Source organism: Alosa alosa, chromosome 18 (assembly GCF_017589495.1).
Source record: "Alosa alosa isolate M-15738 ecotype Scorff River chromosome 18, AALO_Geno_1.1, whole genome shotgun sequence".
NCBI lineage: Eukaryota > Metazoa > Chordata > Actinopteri > Clupeiformes > Clupeidae > Alosa > Alosa alosa.
This window is the reverse complement of record NC_063206.1, coordinates 25,928,468-25,943,146: the sequence shown is the minus strand read 5'-3', so window position 1 is coordinate 25,943,146 and position 14,679 is coordinate 25,928,468. Positions and strand designations below refer to the sequence as shown.

General features: G+C 42.0%; 2 protein-coding genes across 4 annotated transcripts in view; both read right to left on the bottom strand.

Moving 5' to 3' along the window:
- ret (ret proto-oncogene receptor tyrosine kinase) overlaps positions 1-6,378 on the bottom strand; it is a 28,629-nt gene extending 22,251 nt beyond the window's left edge. For all 3 annotated transcript variants that reach the window (XM_048270567.1, XM_048270568.1, XM_048270569.1), the window contains exon 1: positions 6,178-6,378. In XM_048270567.1, the coding sequence (XP_048126524.1) occupies positions 6,178-6,241 (64 nt within the window). In that variant the 5' untranslated portion in view covers positions 6,242-6,378. The remainder of the gene's footprint in view (positions 1-6,177) is intronic.
- Positions 6,379-11,635: 5,257 nt separating this feature from the next.
- Positions 11,636-14,679, bottom strand: part of si:dkey-192p21.6 (uncharacterized protein LOC565246 homolog) — a 41,140-nt gene continuing 38,096 nt past the window's right edge. The window contains exons 18-19 of the mRNA XM_048270570.1: positions 12,689-12,801; positions 11,636-12,462 (exon numbers count right to left, since the gene is read on the bottom strand). Of these exons, the coding sequence (XP_048126527.1) occupies positions 12,281-12,462; positions 12,689-12,801 (295 nt within the window). The 3' untranslated portion in view covers positions 11,636-12,280. The remainder of the gene's footprint in view (positions 12,463-12,688; positions 12,802-14,679) is intronic.

Genomic DNA, 14,679 nt, shown 5'->3' with positions numbered 1-14,679 from the left:
TCAAACAAGGGCAATACCACACTTTACAAGGCAACAAACTGACATCTTAAATCATTAACTCCTTACGGCAATAATTACATCCCAAAGTGGGCAGCAGAGCAACCAATCTGGAAACCTTTTCCACCTCCCCCACTCCCTCATGACAGAGACCCAACCAAGCCCATCGCCTGCCTTTTGCATTGTGCATTGTTGTAAATGATCGGTCAAACACATCATGCATCACTGACCACTGCAAACGCAACGTGTAAAGACCCGTGTAGAAAAACGAGAACTCCAAATGCCCTTGGGACCCTATTTCAATCAATGTCTTCTTGTCCCCCTCGCCGAGGCAAATTAGATTCCGCCGAGGCTTGTAATAGAAATGTGACCCTTAGTTGACAGAGAGAGATGCAGATTGGCCATTGCTAGGACACAGAAGAGGCAGCCATCCCATAATACTGTAGAGTCATCATTCTGGTTGGCGCTCCACTGATTTGGGGCCAGTCGAAGATGCCCTATAAGAACCCGAAAGTTATGTTTTGTACACTCAAGACTTTACAGAGCAATTTATCATTAGCCTGAGGAGTAGAGTCCGAAATTCAATTAGTGCTGAAGTATTGACTTTTTTTATTAATCAATAGCACCAACATGGTTATGAGTGCTAAGGCATAGCTAATTAAGGGCTGCCATGTGGATGCTGTTAAAAAAAGACGGATCAACACAAGTTGAACGAGAACTAAAGAACTGAAAATTTTGTTGAACTTTATCACTACTGTACTAATTCTGCCAAGGGCATTAAATCACTAACGCAATTAGTGGAATAAATTAACTATTAAAGGACAGCAACCTAAACAAATTCTACTTCACCGCTAATGATTCCCCCACAAAAATAAAATAAAAGCCTTACCTCTATGTAAATTCAATTTATTTTATATATTTTTCCCTGCAAAAGTGCACACCTTGATTTTACCTTATTTACAATGAAACAAGACTGTATTTTGCATGCCCCTTACAACAATGAACTTACAAGAGGGACTAAATCCATTACAAAAGGGGCAATGTTCTCATATGATCAAACCACACACACAAACACAAACACACACACACACACACACGCACCCACACACAAACCAACAAAAAACGCACATACAGGCACACAGAACAACACACAAAAGATTCCATTATAATAAGAAAACCTGGTGATGAGAAGATAAATTGAGAAGATTTATGATCTCTCCACGAGCAATTTCAGACACAAGCTAAACTAAATCATATAATGTAATATGGGGTAGCTAAATCAAATAGCACCATGTATCAAATGAGATATATTGGTCTGGTCTGCCTCGTAAGCCATTGGCTCTCTGATGAAAATGATTGCCCTAATGCACAGAGGATGTGGAGCCGAACCAGCGACCAAGCTTCCCCCCTTCAGTGGCCACCTCCAGCAGGGAGACAGAGGCAGATTAGCACTCAGCCGAGGCTTCCCCGGGTCAAAGGTCACCGCAAAGCCATAGATAAGGTAGCCAGGGTCAGAGCTACTGATGCACAAATCCATGTGTTGCACCCTAAACACGCCTCCAGCTGGAGGCAGCAGCAGCAGCAGCATCCACAGTGATGAAGAACGACAAGACGCCGGAGGTGATAGGGGTCATGGAGAGGCTTTCTCGAAACATAAACAGAGATATGATAAATAAAGCAGCCCATATATCATTGATTATGATTGGGTTGCCTGTCAGGAAAAAAGCAGCCAGCATGGGCTTTTCTCTGTATGTGGCCAATCAAGTAACTCACCACAAAAACAAGGCCCATGTTCAACAGTCTTCTGTTACACCACAAAATGTCTGAAGATATTTAAGATATATTATATTCATCTCTGCTGAAACCTCTGCTGATTTAACCTTGGAGCCAATGACTGGGGGCTTTGACTCTGGTTTGAATGCAACCTCATCTCTGGCAATCATGCAATGACAAATAGCAGACACAAATCCTGCCATATCTAGTCTTGTGTTATAGGCGGGCACAGGTGCTTGGACTGGTCAGGAACTCATCTGGCTTTGGGAAACAATTATGACACCCAGTCTCTTTCCAGGCAGCCTGGGTGGTCAGCATATGATCCTGCACTGGACACATCCAATGTTAAAGCAACACCATTAAAGAGTTTATATTTATGCCCCTTGGTGTCAATATTCAATGCCATTTAACGCAAAGACAGTACCCAATTTGTGAAAAAACAACTAAATGGAACATGATCCTACAGGATCAACAATGTTATATAATGCAATGGCAAACGTTCCAGACACACATTCTCCATATTGTGAGTCATTGTAGCTTCAAAATGAGTTTGAAGCCTTTATTCGAAGGTAACAGCTTTATGATCCATCACTCATTAGTTATAAAAGCTCTAGCAACATTGTTTTTTGAGCTTAAACTGAGACAAACAAATAATAAAAACAGACAATTCCCCTCTTGTAAGAAGAAAAAAAGAAAGGTTTGTGATCAGTTACTCTCCGTTCACTATTACAGCTCTTATCAGGCAGCTGTCAGCTGTCAAGATAAATCTGAACCATACATCATCATTGGTTTGGGAGCCATTACGAAGGCCCTGACGTTTTTCTCCGGCAAACCATTTCACCACCAATTTCCAAACAACCTATCTTTTCATTACACAACTGATAGTTATCACTAATATCCTATTTCCTCCAGTCAATTAACCCACCCACAATGGGGAATATGGCCAATGACTTTGCCTCCCCTTGCCTGATTATTTTGCAGAGAATGTTTGAACTCTGCTCACGCTAAAACCCACATTAAAAGAAGTGAAAATTCTTTCCCTAATATCATCAGGCAATCATGTACACGTTTGAAATGAAATAATCATTCCCATGTCAAAATGTCAACATTCCCGAGTCAACTGTCTTGGGAACAGCCAGCAGTAGAATATGATAAGAATATAAAAATAGACACTAACTTAAATAAATGTAGACAGAGAGAAATGTTTTTTTGTTGAACTTGACTTCAGATATTTAATATCTGTTTTTCTCAGACATAGAAATGCTTCGAGATAAGGATACTGATATATAGGTATCAGTATAGAGCAGGACATTTCACATGGTTTCACTGAACACCCACTAGTTCTGAAAAAGAAGTGATGTGTTTGTGTCCTTCGTCAGGGAAGCTCTGTGAGCGAATAAATGACTCTCTGAAACCTGCCGTCATTGACAGTCCTTAACATATCTCATTCTGATGGCTCCACGTCTCTGTAAAATTGTCATTTCAAAAGCTGCGTTCAGACAAGAGACGCAGACACAGACACAGACGGATGTCCTTCCCGAGGAGACAGGGAGGGAGCTCATCACCTGAAACATCACAGTCGGCTCACTCGCCGCCTCCCATCCTTCAGAAGCCCTCAAAACAAGATTCAATTCATTAGCCGGAGTTTGGCCCTCTCCGAATATCAATTGTGTTCGCATCCATGTAACCCAGGTTTTTATAAGAGGTGAGGAGAAAGAGAAGATTGCCTCTGTGTGTGTGTGTGTGTGTAGTAAAGAAACAAAACAAAAAAACAAATGTGGGCCCACACACTGTGGAAACAATAAAAAGGAAAATATAGACCAAGGGCGCTTGCAAAACAAAACGCTTGATGAAGCAGCCAGTTTTCTGATGGAAATTCATGGAAAGGAGCTGAAAATCTGAGAAAAACAAACTCACTTCCCTTCCTTAGTCCTCTTCACAGTATGGAAAAAGTGCTATTGCATCCATGAGCCTCCACCCTTACCCCCTCATCCAACCAACCAACCCCATCCCCAACATCCATTTTGAGCACAAAAGGGTGTCATCAAATATATGAGATCCATTTTGCAGTGAGGGCAGTCACCCATCCAGTGTCTCTAATGAGGGTTTTAGAGCCTCATCTGTTATCGGTGAGCGGTGCGCTCTCTATTATTTTACAGGCAGTGTTTTCCATCCACAAGACAAACACACTCTGTTTGTCCAGAGCATGCAGCACCTGCTGCACACCTGCCTTTAGGATGGACGCTCTGAGCATGTGTGCGTGTGTGTGTACCTTTTTGTGTGTGTTTTTCTGTGTTTTTTTTTTTAACTCAGCAGGCTGCTTGCGTGGGTCCTTCACACAATGAGTCACGGTGTGAAGTTTCAACAAGAGGCCACTCCTCAAGCCACAGAGGGGGAAAATGGCCTCTCCATCTCCCGTCTCTTCGGAAAAACAAAAACATGCTCTTGAAGGAGTGCATGTGGCATCACAGGTGTTTCTAATGGTGGCTTGAAGATTTTGTTTTGTATTGAACCCCACCAGGTGGTTTTAGAATGCTCCCGGGCCTGAAAATGTTCTTTGGGCACATGAACCAGTGGGCACATGAGAGAGAGCCTATGAGAGTAACGTCAGGTAAACAAACAAGCAAACAGCTGAGCTGTAATGTTGGAAGAATTTAACTGCAACTTAAGGACTGTTAAGGCAATAAAATGAACATGGGGTTGCAATTTAGTCACAGTTACTTTTCAGCCATGACTGAGTTATTGTTTGATTGTGTTTGATAATTATTCCGATAAGTGTTTCAGTGAAAGAGTACATCATTGATTTTTTTTTTTTAAATCTCACACCACAACATATTCCAGACTACTACTTTATGGGAAGGAGTACATGGATTTGTTGTAGGTCACACTACCATAAAACAAAGGACTACTTTGTAAGAATTTATTACTAATAATCAACATTTGTATGTTCAGATTTATTGGTTATGTCTTTATATTCATCAATTAATCAATGAAACAGCTCAATCAAACACTATATTTTAATTTATAGTGCTGCCTCTGAACAAGTCTAAATATGTTGCAAAATGGATGGAGCTGCTTCAGAAAGTGTCTATTTCTTGAGTATACTAAATGTATATGTAAATGTAACGGGCATAGCAAGTATTGAACATAGTTTAAGTGAGAAACCAGGAAAGTCTCTGGTACAGTGCGCTGTGAACCAACTGTGCCACAATACGACTGGTCACACAATGAGATTTGAACTCTTCCACCATGAGTTAAACTATAAATATAGTCACAGGGGCAGGAGCAAGTGTTAGTACAGTTGGACAGTGGGGTTTTACGTGGGATTATAATATTATGATATATGGCTCTATGCATTTTCCTAGCCGGCACCATGTGGCGTAGCGTTGCAATTTCGAGGGAGGTATTTATACCTCAGCAATATTTTCTTACTTTGATGCTTACTTGAATGTCGAGTCGATATGTTAATAGACAAAGTTAGACTATGTGAGTGAGAGTTAAGTCAGCCCATCCAACTCCAAAAATGATCAAGCTTAGGGGACTTACATTATCCCCTGTGAAGGACACCAACCAGACAAGGGTTTCGTTTTTTGTTTTTCGTTATGTCTGTCACCTTAGATTTCATTTCATTAAAAAGAACACCGATGGCTGTTCTAACAGCTTATCACCAAGGTAAAATTACAAGATGTGAACATTATCTTATGCACTGGCGTGCATGAATCGTGTGGAAATGTGGCCTTTTCATGAAAAAAAAAAAAGAAAACATGTGCGCCGATGCCCCTTTAATGTTTAGTCAGTTTGGTAAAGGACCAGACGATAACTCTGCCCGAATTGCACAAATTGACGTTTCAAATATTAAACATTTGGCTTAATTAAGCATATTCCCATTGGTGCTCATTACGGTGGTGTATCAGACCCCGATAAAAGTCCACTATTCTATACTGGGCTATGGAGCTACATTAAGGACTCGGCAGCACCAGGGAACAGCTGGTGATGCTAAAAGAGCGCAAAGTTGGCGTAAACTTGGTGTAGCGTTCTTCCAAACGTTCCGCCCTGTAAGGTCCGGAGACGGAACAACGCGGATGCAAGTGGGCGTCTGGATGCACTTCAATACAATGTTGACCTTCTTACTTCAATAATAATACAAATCATAATAAATAATAATAAAAAAATGAAAGCAACTTCCAGTTGTTAAGATGTGGCATGCAATTTGCCTGGTCCAACAACCTCATGGAGAAACATCAGTTATTAACATTAAATGGGGAATATGCGCGATCAACACACTCGTAGTTGTGAAAACTCTGGACTAGGTTATCATCAAGTCATATAGTCAAATCTTAGGACAATATTTAAATCACATTTTATGACTGCGATGTCCTTACAAGGCTAATTGAGGTCAACTCTTACCTTTACAGACAGAAAGGAGTACCAGTACGATTTCTCCCCAAAATATGCCACGCGTTGTTTCCATACTCAGTAACCATAAGTGAAACAAATCCCAAAAGAACTAGTTCAGTAGTGTTCTATTAAATGCAAATATGTTCAGTAGCCCAACAGCCAAAGTCCACCGTCTGGGTATCCCATGGATGGATTGGTCATTGCAGGCTGGGCAGCTGGACGTCTGTGGAAGGCAGTGCAGGAGGAGGAGGAGGAGGTCCACGTCAAGCTAATATGTTGCCTGGCGGAGGAGAGAAGAGGGGGAGAGAGGGAGAGCTAGAACGATACCATCTCAACAAACCGAAGTCGAGAGCGCGTTTACTCCTGTGAATTTACCATTATTTGGTAAACTAACAACGCCGAGTTAAAAGCAAAGCACATTTAATACATGTTATATATATATATATATATATATTAAGTTTTTTTTATTATTCTAATTTGCTCGAGTGAAATTGCACGTAAATGTTTGTGGGGTATTGGAACACCTGGTAAGAAAACTGTAATCGTAGTAAAAAAACAGGTTTGCCATTTACTGTCGGTAAGATGTTAGTGCATGCAGTTTAGGCTATGCGTTTTAAATGCTACCCCTTATAGAACAGGTCGCTGAGACCATGCGTCAGCAATACGCACTACTCTTACAGCGTAAAACTTTGCTGCAGCAAACATGGAGTTTGTTTGATATGTATAATTCATTTGGCATTTATTTCAATTTCAATCCCATCCCAATTTGATTAGCTCTCAATCACAGAATGAGTTACCAACAGCTAAGAATCTGCAACCCACTCAACAAATTGTATTTGCATATCATGACATTTTCAAAGGCAAACGTAACTGAATTGTAGCCATTACATGGCAAGTTCAATGATGTGAATACATTAATTAAATCTTCCTGTGATACAGTGTCAGAGACAACAACGCCTAAATGACCTAAATTAATTTGATGTACCATTAAGTGCACCATGTTTTAGAAGAGAAGAACAATATAATCAGGAGCAATTACACTACATCGAACTCTAGCAATTAATTAACAGAAGAGTGCTCGACACACAGTTCCCAGCACATGTATACATAGACATCAAAGGGATATCCTACTGATACCCTTTACAGAATGTTCAGCATCAGCAGGTTCAGCATCAGCATCACAGCTAGGTTATACTTTTTGTATCTGTGTCTGATTCCTGACTGTAAATGTCTGTTAGTGCAATAGCCATTCAAATAGACCAGACTCTATGCTGTCTCTCATTATATCATTTACTGTATTAATCCCCTATGGTGGTTTGTCCCTGCATGTTTTCACAACTGGCAGATGAGTCTGGATGAATCTGTGGTAGCCAGTCCTTGAGTCTCCATTAGTCTTCTTAATTCAGTTTGACCCCAGTGTCAGAAGTTAAGAGGGAGTGACCCATGCTGTCACAGTGCCTGTCATATCATGTCTATGCCTTTTACAAGCTTTGTTGTTGAGCCTCCACTACAGTAGGCTGGGTATGAGCTGGTGATAAGGTCAGTGACATTTTGGATGCGTTTGACTCTGTGGCGAGACATGGTTGAACCCGTTTTTAAAGTGGTAGAGCCCATAGACAGACTACTGGGTGAAAGCTGACCGAGGCTGAAGGTTCTGTGTTGGTCAAAATCTTCCTCTGCCACCAGTATTAGTGTTTGTGTTTTTATATGGTTCAACTGCTTTGTTTGTCTCTTGTCTCCAATTCTCCAATTCCCATTATGTTGCTTTGAGGTAGTAGTGGTTATTTTTGTATAGATAGATAGATAGATAGATAGATAGATAGATAGATAGATAGATACATAGATTTCTTAGATACTTTATTCATCCCAAGGACAATTTTAGGCATCCAGTAACTTGTACAACCATAACACAACAAACACACACACATATCTCACACATACATAAAAACACTCAGAGTAGAGTGTGTGCAATGGTGGTAGTGCAAAAATGAACAGTGCAGGGATTGAACAGTGCAGTAAATTTGCTTATTATTAAATATAAAATATTAACTATGACTATGGAAAGACAAGAATGTAAACATATTAGACTTGCTTACAAAATAAGAAAAATAATATACTTTAAGAACAATAGAAAGAAAAACAGGGAATAAGTTAAAAGATGTATATGTTATGACCATGTATATGTTATGTACCCTTTCCAATAGAGTGCATCTGTGTTGGCTGACCAGTCCAGTTTATTGTCCAAGTGTATCCCTTATACTTATACTGTATGTGCTGACCACCTCCACATTGACCCCTTCAGTGGAGACTGGTAGCATAGGTGGCTTAGATCTCCTGAAATCCACCACCATCTCCTTGGTCTTTGTTGCGTTCAGCTGCAAATGGTTGAGCCTGCACCATTGCACAAAGTATAAGTATAAGTATATATACTCTTTTGATCCCGTGAGGGAAATTTGGTCTCTGCATTTATTCCAATCCGTGAATTAGTGAAACACACACAGCACACAGTGTACACACAGTGAGGTGAAGCACACACTAATCCCGGCGCAGTGAGCTGCCTGCATCAACAGCGGCGCTCGGGGAGCAGTGAGGGGTTAGGAGCCTTGCTCAAGGGCACTTCAGCCATGCCTACTGGTCGGGGTTCGAACCGGCAACCCTTCCGGTTACAGGTCCGAAGTGCTAACCAGTAGGCCACGGCTGCCCCAGTCATCCACCAGGTTCCTGTACTCATCCTCCTTCTCATCACTGATACACCCCACAATTGCAGTGTCGTCCGAAAACTTCTGCACGTGGCATGCCTCTTTTAGAGTTGTAGCTGAAGTCAGACGTGTGCAGGGTGAACAGGAACGCTGAAAGCATAGTCTCACTCAATGAGTGATCAGTCTCACTCAATGATGATGATGATTGACTCACAGTTTACTCATTGATGACGTTTTGAACAAAAAAATGACTGGATATGCCTATATGTTTTATCATCTTATTGTAAAGTAGACACACCATAAACATGAAATGTACTTCTAATCCAGTATAAGAATCCACCTCATTATTTATATTGATAAGCAGCTGTAGTTTTGGCAGATGTGAACCATCATCACCCTGGGTATGCACAGATAATGTGAGAAGTAAGCACATATATGTAGTAGGGTTAGTGTAACTAAACTATACTCTCTCCATTGACAGCAGGTATAGCATGCATAATTGACCAAAAAGAGTGTGTAATGTTTCCATATTGTATGCAGAGAAAATAAGACGTTGACTGAAGGTAGAAGTAATCCAGGTAGTGGTCTGTTTTATTCCAGAGGTCTCGGCTGGCCCAGGAATCATCATTAGATGACCTATAAGACCCAGTTTCCTTTATTTGATGCACTTCCCTTGTAGCCAAAATAAGCTTACTGGAGATTGATTCTATAATTTCAACCAGGCCACCAGGTACCCACTGTTCCCCATATCATCAAGGGACCTTCATCTTGAACCTCTCCTCTAGAGGTATAGTTCTGTACTGAATGACTATTAGGTCATAAAAAACACCTTATCATTTTCTCATTCACCATTTGACATTTTAGTCCACATTTAATCCCTACTGCGTGAGTCATACAGCTTTGTATTCCAGTGGGCACTTGATTGAGCACTGGTCTGATGATGACCGTCTCAAATAGCTGCAGCAGCAGTAGCAGTGCATCTGAGGCGAGGGCTAAAAGTCTGCCTCGGCCTCTGCCTCTGCCTGGCTGACATTGATGGCTGTGTCTGAGGCCAGGTCGGTGTCTGGGCTGATGGCCTGGGTTTCAGTGCCAGCCTGAGTGCCAGGCTTGATACATTACCTCGGCCTCAGCTCGCGCCGACAGTCCATCATGCCACAATCACTCCAATCATTGTCCCCGAGAGAAGAGTGCCCAGCAGAGACGAAATAGCCAACAGAGCCACAATATATATATATATATTTTTGTGTGGATCTAACCACCTTCAGATCTTTCTGTTAGTGCTTTCATAATTCATTGTCATGAGAGTGTGGCTGTGACATAAGTGGAACACCAGGTAATATTTTTGAGGATACACCACAACTGCTGTCTCCAGCAGCACGTGGGCAGCATTCCATGGATGTGGACATATCTGAGTGCATATGATAGCACCTATGTATGCAGGAAGCCTCTTGCAAACGACTTGTGGACATGTGTCACCACATTCCGTGCTCCAAAACAGTCTATGGGCAATATCTAATGGTCTCGAGAATGAGGCGAGGGATAACATACAGCGCTGTTCCTTGAGGAGAAGCCGGAGTCACCAAATATATTCTTCTTGGTAATGTATACAGTGCATTAGCTTATGTGAAACTGACACTTGTCCAGATGTTTGGCAGATGGGAATGATGGAGCCCAAGTTCATAGTTGATCTACTAAATGTGATGCTCTCTGTGCTAAAATGTGTAGCATCTCCCAATGCATTTTTTTTTTACTTGGTTTTTATTTACGTGGCTATTAGCTAAACATAAAGAGCATAGGCCCTTGCTGAAAGGTGCATAAACCCAAAGATCATGTTACCCTATATGAGAGCCCTGATGGCATTTTGAGACATATGGTCAGTTTAAATCAATAGAGACAAGCCGATGCAGTGGCAGATCCATGACAAGCGTAACCACAAGGCTGGGTCTTACTCTGCCCCCCATGGCACAACGGACATGCCAGCCAAACCAGATCAAGTGCAGATGCGTCTGTGTGCGGCTTTTCAAATCCATATCATATAGTTTTGTCCTTTACTGCAAGCTTTTAAACGAATTGATATGCCACAGACATCCTCATGGGACAATAGCGGATGTAACACTAGGCCTTTTTTCAGACAAAAAAAAAGTTACTGTTAAATCATCAAGCCATTTCTTCCATTTACTTTCTCTCTTATCATTTAACAACCATGTGTTCATAGTCAGTTGTCTTTGAGTGAAAGACTGGCTTCTGTCCAAAATAAGTTTGAAAAAGGATTATCCAACAGTAGCAATACTCTGTCTCTGTGGACTCGAGCCAAGATTGAATGACTGCATTGGATGTTTTGTTCTCCTCGATTAGAGATGTTTAAGATGTTTACGATAAAAGTAAGCGTAATGTCTTTCTGCAGTTGCCAACTCGTGTGTTGTGTTAATTGTGATTACTGTGTATGAGGAAGAGAGGGACCCGCTGGAGGTTTGTCTCAGTGGCCAAACAAAGTGGTTCAGCTTTATTCTGGGCAGTGTGCACTGAGCTCTAATGAGTGAGGACAGTGTGGAGATGGTCCATTTCTGTTTCTTAAAACTCGGTACAGAGATGGAAATTTAATCAGAGCCTACTACCAGATCCCATCTGCAGATCTCATATTGTGTAAACTGGATAATGGAATTCTACAGTTTGATCGTTGTTAGCGATATGTTTCCTGTATTTGTTCCCTTATTTAAGTTCCCTAAATGTTATATCATTATGAGGAGAAGGAGAAGAAAACATGGAAGTAAACAAGACCATAAATATTTGAATTCTTAGTCCTTTATATGCAAAGTAATTAAAAAAGAGAGAGAGAAAGAGAGAGTGAGAAGGACACAAAAGAAGTAATGAAGAGGCAATATGCAACCAAAGAAAGATATCAGTGTTTTTTTGTTTCTGCTGTGGAGTGGGTGAGGGTGGGCTGTGGACATGTTCTTTCTCTGACTCTCCATTAGTATGAGCCAGAGAGGGGGGTTGGCCTTATTACCCACCCACACTCCTGGCTCAGCCGTCCAGCTTGACCCCCATTAAGGCACTGTCACTTGAGGAGCAGATGGTTACCCCTCTACCCCGCTGTAGAACACTGGGGAGTGGCCATGGCAACCGACTGATAATGGCTACCCCTGGAGTGGAGGAATCGCTCCTTCTAATTTGTTAAGTACCACTTCAGTATATTTGATTTAATCGCGACGTTCAGCCCTAACAGAGCAGACACCAAATAAAACATCGCAGGTGTCCGCGGTCACCCATAAATCTGGCCTCCCAGGGTTTTTACACGCATAGCTATTTGTTAATTAAGCCCACAAAATATTCCTAATTTGATTTTATGGTCCCGGCGTGGTCGGTCCAGGTTGGGGGGTTTGGTTCATCTGGTGGTGGGGCCATGAGGGCCATCAGATTTTGAGGAAGAATTTCTTTCTGTAGAGGAGGTAGGCGATCAGGACCCAGAGGAAGGTGCCCCATAGGCTCTTAAAGAGCCCTTCCCAGTGGCTATCTTGGTAGCGCATCTCCCAGGTGAATGGGAAGTAGAAGCCCAGCAGAGAGTGGCCCACATACACAAAGATGGAGTTCATGCCTGCAGACAACAACATGATAATAAAGCCATTATGATAATGCATGCGATAACAACCAGGGGAATGACAAAGCACTGCGTCATTTTCGCAGACAAACATGCTGAATTGTCTGCATTTCGGTGTGGGTGACATGACAAAAAAAAAAAAAAAACATACAGTACAGTATGCATACAGTAAAATTCTCCATTTGACTCTGAATGAGGACCGGTCTCGTGGAGTTGGACATACCTGGATATATGAAAGGCTGACCTCCCCACCAGCCTTTGATGTCTATGATGAAGTACATCAATCCGAACAGGAGGAAGGACATGAAACCCATGCAAGTCACATAAGACAGAGACCTGAGGGGAGGGAAACACATGAGCCGTTTAGCTCACTAGCTGTCTGGCTGATGCCAGGGTAGAGCATTGCAATAAGCCGTAATCTCATTTGAGATGGTCACTCGCATTCAATACATTTGGAGACACTGAATTTGTTTGATGGGCTTTATTTTCAGTTTGAAAGTAAGTTGTTGTTGTTGTTGTTGTTGTTGTAAGCTCAGGGTGCTTAAGCTCTGAAAACACACACTTTTCACAAGGCTAAATAATCCAGCAGGTTAACTGACACACTGACACTGAGTACAAATACCAGGGATTGTTATTGTAGCAGAAAATGGGATTTTCAAGGTGGTCATCGTGTCTTGTCAATCAATCAACAGAATCCCACTGACAGCCTGGCAGATGGCAGTTGTAAAAAGCAAATAAATATTGTGGCATTTCCAGGGGGCGCCCACCGAGCAGAGCAATGTTAACAGCAGAGGAACCGGTTTATTTTTGGTGGCTGTTGTTCTTGAGCAGGATCACTGTCACACAAATTAGCAAGCTAGCTTACACTGGCCTTTCAGCTAAACATACAGCCTGCCTTTATTTCACTCACTTTAAAAAGTGCCCTGTTGTGCTGTCAATATGTCTAGATTTCATGAACTTCAAGTAACTGGCATATTTTTAAGCTTTTTAAACCATCTGGCAGACTAAAACTGGGAATGAATATTCATATTTCCAATTAGTCACCCTTTTCAGTAACCATGACGCCTATGAACTTGGACGGGGCGGGGGTCGTGACCTGAGATTCCGACAACAAATGGTCACAAACGAGCCACTTTACTGCCCATTCAATATCACGACGGCCGAGGCACAATACATTATTGAACTATAGCACAATCAGCAAACCATGGAGGAACATGATGGGCTGGGTGCTGGGAGTTGGGGATGGTGGTGGAATGCAAATAAATAAATAATATGGCCGATTATGCTATAGCATTAGAGCTGAAAGTGAATCCCTGGCACCTGCTGTGAGAGGCCGTGCCAGCGAGCCTTGTCCCTGTCTGTTCCTAAGTGCAAGAATGTTTAATGTAATATTACCTAATGTAAAATGGCGGCATCCCAGTGCTCAGGGGGGGGTAGGCCAGCACCAGGCATCTTTTATTTAATCTGAAGCAGGGCCAGGGAGCAGTCTTTGGCGGGGGAGTTAATTACTTTTAGGGATGGAGACGGCCGGCCACTCAAACTCGTGAGCTCAATAAGCTGTGCATGATGGACTGTCCATTAAACCTGGCCAGGTATAATGGGTCAGGATGAGCACCACAACATGGGGAATCTTTCTGGCCAGCTGGACAAGCTACACACTATACAGGGAGAGAGAGACAGCATGGCTGTGACGGTTGGCCTCATAACTTACACTGGAAACAGTAAACACTGTAAAGTACAGTAAAATTAAAATGGCTTGATCTCCTCCTTGCTCAACGTAGTCTAAATTTATAGTCAAAATGCACCTTTTGCCAATTTGTTAACCCACTCACTCTCAGCGAATGGGAATGGGGAAACCGCAATGATTTGGGATGTGTGTGATTTAAGATACAGATTGTTTGAGTGGAACCATAACATGAAAGACACAGATCTTAATCCAAGACAATATATTCATCCCAAAGACGAAATGAATTACTGTATCTTATGTTATGGGGGATTACTCTCACTGTATCTATTACTTATCACGGTGTCTGGCTGGCTCTATTCAAACGAATGACCTAAATATCAACATGGGATGGTGCCTAAGTTTGGCAGGCGTTGGAGCTTCACACCAGCCCACTTTGTGATGGTGAGAACTCGTGACATGATGTAGGGACAAGGGCTATAAAACAGCTCCGTCTCTCTCTCTCTGTCTCCCTCTCTCTCTGACTCTCT